The following is a 10,000-nucleotide window of genomic DNA, read 5'->3' as shown; positions in this document are numbered from 1 at the left end:
TTTTTTGTTATATTTCACAATCTTCATCTCATGTTTTGTTTTAATCCTTTTTTCATTCATTTTTAGTATTCTGCAGTGATATTCCTAGTAATTCAGAGCGCTTTTGTACTTTTTAATCCTTCTTAATCCTTTGTAATGGTTTTAATGTAATCCAATAACTAAGACGTTTTTTTCATCTTTTTCTTCAACACTTTTTAATTAACTTGTGTTGTTTAATGCCTTGTGATTATCCTTGTTCAATTTTATTTATTTATTTATTTTTTTTTTGTATTTCACAATCTTTTGTTTTGTTTTTCATCCTTTTTCATTCATTTTTAGTATTTTGCAGTGATATTCTTAGTAATTCAGACCATTTTGTAATCCTCTTGTAATCCTTAATCCTTCGAGATCCTTTGTAATGCTTTTTGATGTAATCCAATAACCAGTAAGACGTTTTTTTTTCATCTTTTTCTTCAATACTTTCTAATTAATTTGTGTTGTGTAATGCCTTGTAGTGATCCCTGTATTTTTTTTTTTCAATAATTCATAACCACTTTGATATATTTGTGAATTATTACTTATTCTTTTCCAAACCTTTATCATCAATGACCTCTCTTAAGCTCTATTGTCTAACCTTTCATAATATCTTGTTCCTTTTTGTAATGATTCATATTTGTCTAACTCCTTTGTAACTACTCACAATCATGTTTCAATTCTCTTTTTAACCACTTCAGTACTGAGACGCATTTTTACATTGATTTTATTTTGGGTGTGATTAGACAATTTTACTTGCATTAGGAATTGTTTATGAAGGTCAAAAGATTAATAGCCAATATAATGTTCTGAAACTGTATAAAATCGGCCGCCGTGGTACAGTGGAACCATGCGTGCTTTGGGGTCCGAGGGGTCTCCAAGCGCACGGCTTCGAATCCTGTCCACGGTCCGAGTGTAGGTTGGGCTTCCTCACTCGGGTCAAGTGTTTCCTGGCGGGTGGGCTTTGAGATAGGAGGTACCACAAAAAAGTATACTCTTTAGCCCATAAATTCCTGTGAAAAGCCCACTTGGTATAAAAAAAAAGAAAGAAAATCAAAACAATAACCAGAATGAATATGAAAACCTGTCCTGGTACTGAAGGGGTTAATAATTCATAATCCTTCTTAATCCTCTCTTTGTTTTTTGTCTTCTGTTTCTTCTATTGTCTGACCTTTCATAATATTCTGTAACCCTTTTCGGCCACTCATATTTCTAACTTCTTCATGATGTCATTTCCTCTCCTCTGTGATCCTTTTTTATTCATATTTATCTATCTTTTTGTAACAACTCGTAATCATGTTTCAATCCTTTTTAATAATTTAGAATCCTTTTTAATCCTCATTTTTTCCAATATCATGTTCTTATCATCTGGGTGTCGTCACTCTGGAACTCCCTGCCTGCTTCTGTGTTTCCTCCCTCCTATGACTTAAGTATTTTCAAGAGGAAGGTTTCAAGGCTTTTATTCTCCATTTTTCTGTAATCCTTTTGACTTCTTGAGAACTGGTACTACAGTGGCCTTTTTGACATTTTAGTTACCTTTGGCCAGTGTCCCTCTTAGGAAAATACAGAAAAAAATCTCGTGTAATGATTTGTATGTAATTGTTGTTAACCCATTCAGTACTGAGACGCATTTTACCTTGATTTTTGTGTATGATTAGACGATTTTGTTTGCATTAGGAAGGGTCTATGGAGGTCAGAAGATTAAGGGTCACAGTCTTCGCTATTCTAATCCCAACATAAATTTCTGAAGTTGTATAAAATCTCCAAATAGTAACCAGAATTAGCTTGAGTTTTGTGTATGATTAGACGATTTTATTTGCATCAGGAAGACTGTATAGAGGTCAAAAGATTAATGGCCATAATTTTCACTGTTCTAATCCCAACATATGCATCCAGAGCTGTATAAAATCTCTAAATAGTAACCAGAATGAATAGGAAAACACGTCATAGCACTGAAGAGGTTAATGTTTTCTTTTTTTCCAGGCTGATGGTGAACGAGCCGCGGTCCTCAGTGCCACCCCGCATCACCGACTCCCGCTCCTCCGTCACCGCCTCGCTCAGACACACGGTGGAGCTGCCCTGCGCCGCCCAAGGCTTCCCTATACCGCAGTACCAGTTAGTATCTCACACTACTTCTGCTCTCTCTCTCTCTCTCTCTCTCTCTCTCTCTCTCTCTCTCTCTCTCTCTCTCTCTCTCTCTCTCTCTCTCTCTCTCTCTCTCTCTCTCTCTCTCTCTCTCTCTCTCTCTCTCTCTCTCTCTCTCTCTCTCTCTCTCTCTCTCACTCCCCTCACTCACTCACTCACTCACTCACTCACTCACTCACTCACTCACTCACTCATTCTCAGGAAGAGAGAGAGAGAGAGAGAGAGAGAGAGAGAGAGAGAGAGAGAGAGAGAGAGAGAGAGATAACAGAATTTAGGAGGAAAACGTAATAAAAATCGAGAGAGAGAGAGAGAGAGAGAGAGAGAGAGAGAGAGAGAGAGAGAGAGAGAGAGAGAGAGAGAGTCAAGAAGCATTAATAAAGGCTAAAAGGAAACGAAGAGGTAGAGGAAGAAAGAGAGAAAGAAGAGAAGAGGAAGGAGAAATTATTAAAGAAACTGGAAATGCGAGTGAGAGGAGGAAAGAAGGAGAGAGCGAAGAAAAGGAGGAAGAATTGAACCAAAAGAATTAAGGAAACGAGAGGAGAATGGAAGAGGAGAGAAAGACAAGGAGAGAAGGATAAGGAGGAAAGAGAGAGAGAGAGAGAGAGAGAGGAGGAGGGATAGATTGAGCAGCTGATACAATGAAAATTAAGTGGAGATTTCGGAAGAGGACAAAAAGAAGGAAGAGGGAGAATTAAAATGGAGGACGATAAGAATGACCAAGAGGAATAAGAACACGTCAAAGAAATGATGGTAAGGAAAATAGCCTGAAAATATAAGAGAGAGGCTAGAAAAATAAGTAAATATGTAGAATAAAAGAATGAAGAAGGGAAAGAAGAAGAACAAGAAGAAGGAGAAGAAGAAGAAGAAAAAGAACTAGTAGTGTTTGGTGTTAGGAAATGGCTGACAGGTGTTACGACCCTGGAGTTAGCCTGACGACCTCAAAATTAGCCTGACGACCCTAAAGTTAGCCTGACAACCCTAGAGTTAGCCTGACGACCTTAAAGTTAGCCTGACGACCTTAAAGTTAGCCTGACGAGCCTGGAGTTAGCCTGACGACCGTAAAGTTAGCCTGACGACCCTGGAGTTAGCCTGACGACCCTAAAGTTAGCCTGATGACCTCAAAGTTAGCCTGACGACCTCAAAGTTAGCCTGACGACCTTAAAGTTAGCCTGACGACCCTAGAGTTATCCTGACGACCCTAGAGTTAGCCTGATGACCTTAAAGTTAGCCTGACGACCCTAAAGTTAGCCTGACGACCTTAAAGTTAGCCTGACGACCATAAAGTTAGCCTGACGACCCTAAAGTTAGCCTGACGACCTTAAAGTTAGCCTGACGACCTTAAAGTTAGCCTGACGACCCTAAAGTTAGCCTGACGACCCTAGATTTAGCCTGACGACCCTTAAAGTTAGCCTGACGACCCTAGAGTTAGCCTGACGACCCTAAAGTTAGCCTGACGACCTTAAAGTTAGCCTGACGACCTTAAAGTTAGCCTGACGACTCTAGAGTTAGCCTAACGACCCCAAAGTTAGCCTGACGACCTTAAAGTTACCCTGACGACCGTAAAGTTAGCGTGACGACCCCAAAGTTAGCCTAACGACCCTCAAGTTAGCCTGACTATAGTAAAACCAGAATGTACTGAGCCATAAAGTGAGACTGATAACCCCTACGATGTTTTTTTTTAATGTAAGAAAGACGACCAACCAAGAGCAAAAAAAGAACAAAAATAAGAAAACATGAAAAAAAAGGTCCACTTGAGTGCTGGCTCTCTACAAAGGTCAAAAAGCGTCAGACAGAATGATGGAACAAATACCTCAATACCTCCATATATCACTGCCATATATCATTCAATACTTCAAAGTAAAAAGGTTAACTGTTCTTTATATAGCGATTGACTGTTTCGCTGTTTTCTTTGAAGTAATTTTTAAATCCCTTGGTGAAATCCTGCTTTAATAGGGAGATTTCAGAGAGAGAGAGATGGCCAGAGTCTTCACTATTTTAATCCCACATAAGTTTCTAAAGCTGTATAAAATCACCAAATAGTAAATAAAATGTATAGAGAAACACGTCATGGTAGTGAAGAAATCCACGTTGGCTTTTCACGGAATTTCTGGGCTAAAATGGGATACTTTTTGTGGTACCTCCTATCTCAAAGCCCACCCGCTAGAAAACCGTTCCCCTGAGTGAGGAAGCCCAACCTACACTCAGACCGTGGACAGGATTCGAACCCGTGCGCTTGGAGACCCCTCGGACGCCAAATCACGCATGGGTCCACTGCACCACGGCGGCCTCAAAAATATATGGGTGTATCGTAGGGATTATCGGCCTCACCTCATGGGGCAGTACACTTTGGTTTTGCTATAGGTGACAATAGATGAATGTGTGACGGTCGTAACACAGCAAACTTGGAGGCTACAATTCAAGTGGGCCTTTGTTTTTTCTAATATTCACTTTTGTCATTGGTAGTTCTCCCTCCTACACTAAAAAATTGGTAAGATTAGCAATAAGGTAACGGAGAGGGAGTAGGAGAAAAGATGTAAGAAGTAAAGTAACATGATAAAGTAGAAGGCGAAAATTAATCAGACTAAGAAGATGGATAGGTTATAAGTACGGAGAGGGAGAGAGAGATAGAGAGAGAGAGAGAGAGAGAGAGAGAGAGAGAGTGAGTGAGTGAGTGAGTGAGTAAAAGCGAGAGACCAATGGAGGGAGAGATAGAAAAAAAAAAACAAGAAAGGAAAAAGTAAACGAAAATAAAAGATTAGAAAGGAAAAAGTAAACGAAAATAACACACACACACACACACACACACACACACACACACACACACACACACACACACACACACACACACACACACACACACACACACACACACACACACACACACTTCTCCCTGACAGCACAATAACAACACAAACCACCAAACCTAACCTAAGCTACCCTAACACAACACACACACCCTAAGAGAGTGTTCCCCGCGTGTCCCGCCAGGTGGCATCGCGTGACCGGGAAGGTGGAGGCGCCAGTGGTTCAGGACGGCAGGATCCAGCAGGTCGGAGGGTCTCTTCTCATACGGCAGGTCACCGCCTCGGATGCCGGCAGGTAGGAATTTCATAACCAGTGTTACCTGTCCAGAATCCTTAGGTGGTGGTGGTGGTGGTGGTGGTGGTGGTGGTGGTGGTGGTGGTGGTGGTGTGGGTGTGAGGAAGGAGTAGAGGAAAAGAATAGAAGAAGGAGGAGGAGGAGGAGGTGGAGGAATATGAGAGAAGGAAGACAATAACAACAACAACAACAACAACAACAACAACAGGCAGAAGAAGAAAGTTATGGCAGGAGAAAGAAAGGTAGTAGTAGTAGTAGTAGTAGTAGTAGTAGTAGTAGTTGTTGTTCTTGTTATAGTAGTAGTAGTAGTAGTAGCAGCAGTAGTAGTAGTAGTAGTAGTAACAGTAGTAGTAGTAGTAGTAGTAGTAGTAGCAGTAGTAGTAGTAGTAGTAGTAGTAGTAGTAGTAGTAGTAGTAGTAGTAGTAGTAGTAGTAGTAGTAGTAGTAGTAGTAGTAGTAGCAGCAGCATTAGTAGTAATAGTAGTAGTAGTAGTAGTAGTAGTAGTAGTAGTAGTAGTAGTAAGAAGAAGAAAATAAATGAAGAAGAAAAGAAGAAGAAGTAGAGGAAGACAGATAGGAGGAGGATATGGAAGAGGAGGAGGAAGATGTGAAAGAACGAGGGCGCATAGGAGGAAGAAAAAGAAGAAGAGTACTGGATAAAAGAAGAAAGACAGGAAGAAGAAGAGGAAGAGAAAAAGAAGAAAGATGAGAAAAAGAGAGAAGGAAGAGGAAGAAGAAGACGAGGAAGAAGAGGAGGAAGAGGAGGCAAATAAGATTCCGTAAAGATGAGAAGGAGAAGAGGAGCGTAAAGTTATGAAGAGGAGAAAAAGAAGAAGAGAGGATTGTGAAGAGACGAAGTGATAGAGTAAAAGAAGGATACAAAAAAAGGAGGAGAGACAGAGAAATTGTATAAAAAGAAGAAGAAGAAGGTAAAGGAGGAGAAGAGAAGAAAAATAAGTAAGAAGAAGAAGAAGAAGACAGAATTGTGAAGAGACGAAGTGATAGAGCGAAGAAGGATACAAAGAAGGAAGAGAGAGAGAGAGAGAGATCGAATAAGAAGAAGGAGAAGGAGGAGGAAAAGAAGACAAGAAAATAAATAAACAAACAGAATAACAATACAAAAAAAATGAAGAGAGGAAGGAAAAGAAGAAAAGGAAAAGAAGAAACTAAAATAAAAATAAATAAAACTAACTGTAGGTGAAGAGACAGGATACAACATAAGAAGGCTTCTCACCACCCACCCACTTACTCACCAACCAACCAATCACAGCGTCCACCCTCCCTCTGCCCTGCCTTGACTTCCTTTGCCAAACCCTGTCCAACCTTACTCTGTCCTACAACGCCCTGCCCTGTTCTTCCTTCCCTAGCCTACCCTACCCTGCCCTGCTATCTCCCATGCCCTGCCCAAACTTGCCAAAAAATAAGAAGAAAAAAATGACACAAAATTTTGATAGGACAGGGTATAAAGAAGAGGAGAATTTGAGGAGCAGGAGGAGGAGGAGGTTGAAAAAGAAGAAGAAGAAGTAAAAGGAGAAGAGGAGGGTGAAATTTTTAAGAGGGAAGAAGAGTGTGTAGAAGAGAAGAGGAAGAGGGGGGAGGAGGAGGGAGCAGTATTAGTTATAGAACGAAGAGGAAGATGGAGGAGGAGGAGGAGAAGAAGAAGAAGCAGAAGAAGAAGAAAAAAAATGATGAAGTAGAATTGATAAAAGAAGAAGTAGAAGAAGGATAATGAAGACGAAAAAGAATAAAAAAAGAAGAGGAGGAGGAGGAAGAAAAGAAGAAGAAGAAGAATAAGAAGAAGAAGAAGAAAGAAAAGAAGAAGAAGAAGAAGGGAGACACATTATTGATAGAGGTAGGAGAAAGAAGAGGAGTAGTAGTAGGAAGAGGAAGAGGAAGGGAGGAGGAGGAGGAGGAGGAGGAGGAGGAGGAGGAGGAGGAGGAGGAGGAGGAGGAGGAGGAGGAGGAGGAGGAGGAGGAGGAGGAGGAGGAGGAGGAGGAGGAGGAAGAAGAAGAAGAAGAAAAGGATGTATAGCAGAGAAAATGAGGAATTTTGTTGAAGTGAGAAAACCACGATTTTTCCATCAACGGAGTCATTTTTTCCTTCCTTCCTTCCTTCCTTTCTTTCTTTTTCTTTCTTTCTTTCTCTCTCTCTCTTTCTTTCTTTCTTTCTACCCATTATCACTATCTTTATTCCCTTCATTCGTAATGTACTCTCTCTCTCTCTCTCTCTCTCTCTCTCTCTCTCTCTCTCTCTCTCTCTCTCTCTCTCTCTCTCTCTCTCTCTCTCTCTCTCTCTCTCTCTCTCACACACACACACACACACACACACACACACACACACACACACACACACACACACACACACACACACACACACACACACACACACACACACACACACACACACACACTCTCTCTCTCTCTCTTTTCAAGCTAATCTTCTCATAGTTTCCTGGCAATGTAATGAAACCTCTTTAATCTTCAGACAAATAAGAGAAGGAACAGGAAGAGGAGGAACAGGAAGAGGAGGGGGAGAGGGAGGAGGAGGAGGAGGAGGAGGAAAAATCACCTAACAAAGAAGATACATTTTTTTTCCTTCTCTTTTTTTTCCTCTTTTCCGACTGACGTGTGAAAAATATTACTTATCGTGTCCTATTATTTATCTTATGGTTGGGAAAAATACTCTCTCTCTCTCTCTCTCTCTCTCTCTCTCTCTCTCTCTCTCTCTCTCTCTCTCTCTCTCTCTCTCTCTCTCTCTCTCTCTCTCTCTCTCTCTCTCTCTCTCTCTCTCTCTCTCTGTTCCCTTGACAGCTTCACGAAGATGAGGAATAGCGGGTGAAGGCAAAAAAGGAAGTGAGATAGCCAGGAATAAAGGAGAGATGAGGAGGAAGAGGATAGTGAACTGGGAATAACAGGACGTGAAGATAAATAGGATGATTAAAAAAAAGGAGGAGGAGGAGGAGGAGGAGGAAGAGGAGGAGGAGGAAGAGGAGAAGATTTTGATCATATGGGCGATAGAAAGAGAAATAGAAAAGAGGAAAGGAAGATAAGGAAAGGGAGGAGGAGGAGGAAGAAGAAGAGGAGGAGGAGGAGGAGGAGGAGGAAAAGAAGAGAGGAAATATAACCAAATGCAATATGGAAAAAGTAAAGAATAAGAAGAAAGAGAAGGAGGAGGAAGAGCAGGAGAAAATAAAGAAGAAGAAGAAGAAGTAGAAGACAAAATGTTACGGGGATAGAATCAACTTTACGAAGAGGAGAGGAAGAATAATTGATGATAAAGGAGTAATAGGAAGAAACTGATAAAAATGCATAAGAAGGAACGATAAAGAAAATGAGAGAGAGAGAGAGAGAGAGAGAGAGAGAGAGAGAGAGAGAGAGAGAGAGAGAGAGAGAGAGAGAGAGAGAGAGAAAAGAAGTAGAGAGGAAGCAGAAAAATGAAGAGGAGGAGGAGGAGGAGGAGAAAGAGGATGAAATAAAGAGGAGGAGGAGTAGGAGGGAGAGGTGAAAGGATGAAATGATGGAGGAGGAGGAGGAGGAGGAGGAGGAGAAAGAAGATGGAATGAAGGAGGAGGAGGAGTAGAAAGAGGATGAAATGAAGGAGGAAGAGGAGGAGGTGAAAGGATGAAATGAAGAAGATGAAGGAGGAGGAGAAGGAAGAAGAAGAAGAGGAGGAGATAGGATGAAATGAAGGAGGAGGAGGAGGAGGAGGAAGGAGAAGTAAAAGATGCAGAATACGACGAAGAAGAAGTAGAAGAAGAAGAAGAAGAAGAAGTATTTGATAAGAATAAAGAAGAAATGAGAAACACAAAGAAAATCAGAATGAGGAAAAGAAAAAAACGATAAAAGAAGGAAATAAGAAGAAAAACGAAGAAAGAAAAGGGGGAGGAAGAAGGAAAAGAAGATAAGAAAAGGAAGTAAAACAAAGAAAGAAGACGAAAAAGGAAGAGAAAAGAAGGAAAGGAAGGAAAAATGAAAAAAAGTAAAAAAAAATTATCTTGACAAAAATAAGACGAAAGAAAAGAATAAAGGAGAAGAAAGAGAGAAGAATAAATGAAGAAATATAGAAAAAATAAAAAAAGGAATATACACAGAAGAGAGAGAGAGAAAATGAAAGAAAGGAAAAAGAGATTGAAAAATATACCAAACAAAAAAAAGGAAATGGAGAGAGAAAGAAATAGAGAAAAAGGAGAAAAGAACCAGAAAGGAAGAGAGGAAGGAAAAGAAAGAGGAAAAGGAGGAGGAAGAAATAAAAAGAAGCAAGAAAACAGAGAGAGGAAGAAAACGAAGAATAGGAAAAAGAAAAGGATGAAAAGGATAGTAAATAGAATAACTAGAGAAGAGAAGAAAGAAGAAGAAGAAGAAGATGAGTGAGGAAAGGAAGATAGGAATAAGGAAGAAGAAAGGAGGAAACAAGAGAGTAAATCAAATAGTTAAAGAATAAGAAAGGAAACGAAGGAAGTAAATAAGAAGGAAAGAAGAAGAAGAAGAGAAGAAAGGAAGATAGGAATAAAAAGGAAGAACAAGAAGGAAGGAGTGAAAATAAGATAATGATGAAAAGAAGAAAGAGAAAATAAAGGAAGGAAGGAAAGAAGAAGAAGAGAAAAAGAAGATAGGAATAAAAGGAAGAACAAGAAGAGAAGAAATATAAGAAAAAAAAGCGAAAATGAGATAATTAAAGATGAAAAAGAGAAAGGAAAGGAAAGAGAAAGGAAGAAGAAGAAGAAAAAGAAGGAGAGGAAAGGAAT

General features: G+C 40.0%; 1 protein-coding gene across 1 annotated transcript in view; it reads left to right on the top strand.

Moving 5' to 3' along the window:
- The window catches only part of LOC123502794 (Down syndrome cell adhesion molecule-like protein Dscam2), a 144,202-nt gene that overhangs the window by 86,017 nt on the left and 48,185 nt on the right, over positions 1-10,000 (top strand). The window contains exons 6-7 of the mRNA XM_045252059.1: positions 1,996-2,127; positions 5,146-5,256. Coding sequence (XP_045107994.1) covers positions 1,996-2,127; positions 5,146-5,256 — 243 coding nt within the window. The remainder of the gene's footprint in view (positions 1-1,995; positions 2,128-5,145; positions 5,257-10,000) is intronic.

Source organism: Portunus trituberculatus, chromosome 12 (assembly GCF_017591435.1).
Source record: "Portunus trituberculatus isolate SZX2019 chromosome 12, ASM1759143v1, whole genome shotgun sequence".
In the NCBI taxonomy this organism is placed as follows: domain Eukaryota; kingdom Metazoa; phylum Arthropoda; class Malacostraca; order Decapoda; family Portunidae; genus Portunus; species Portunus trituberculatus.
The sequence above is the reverse complement of the archived record's forward strand: the minus strand, read 5'-3'. Positions and strand labels throughout refer to the sequence as shown.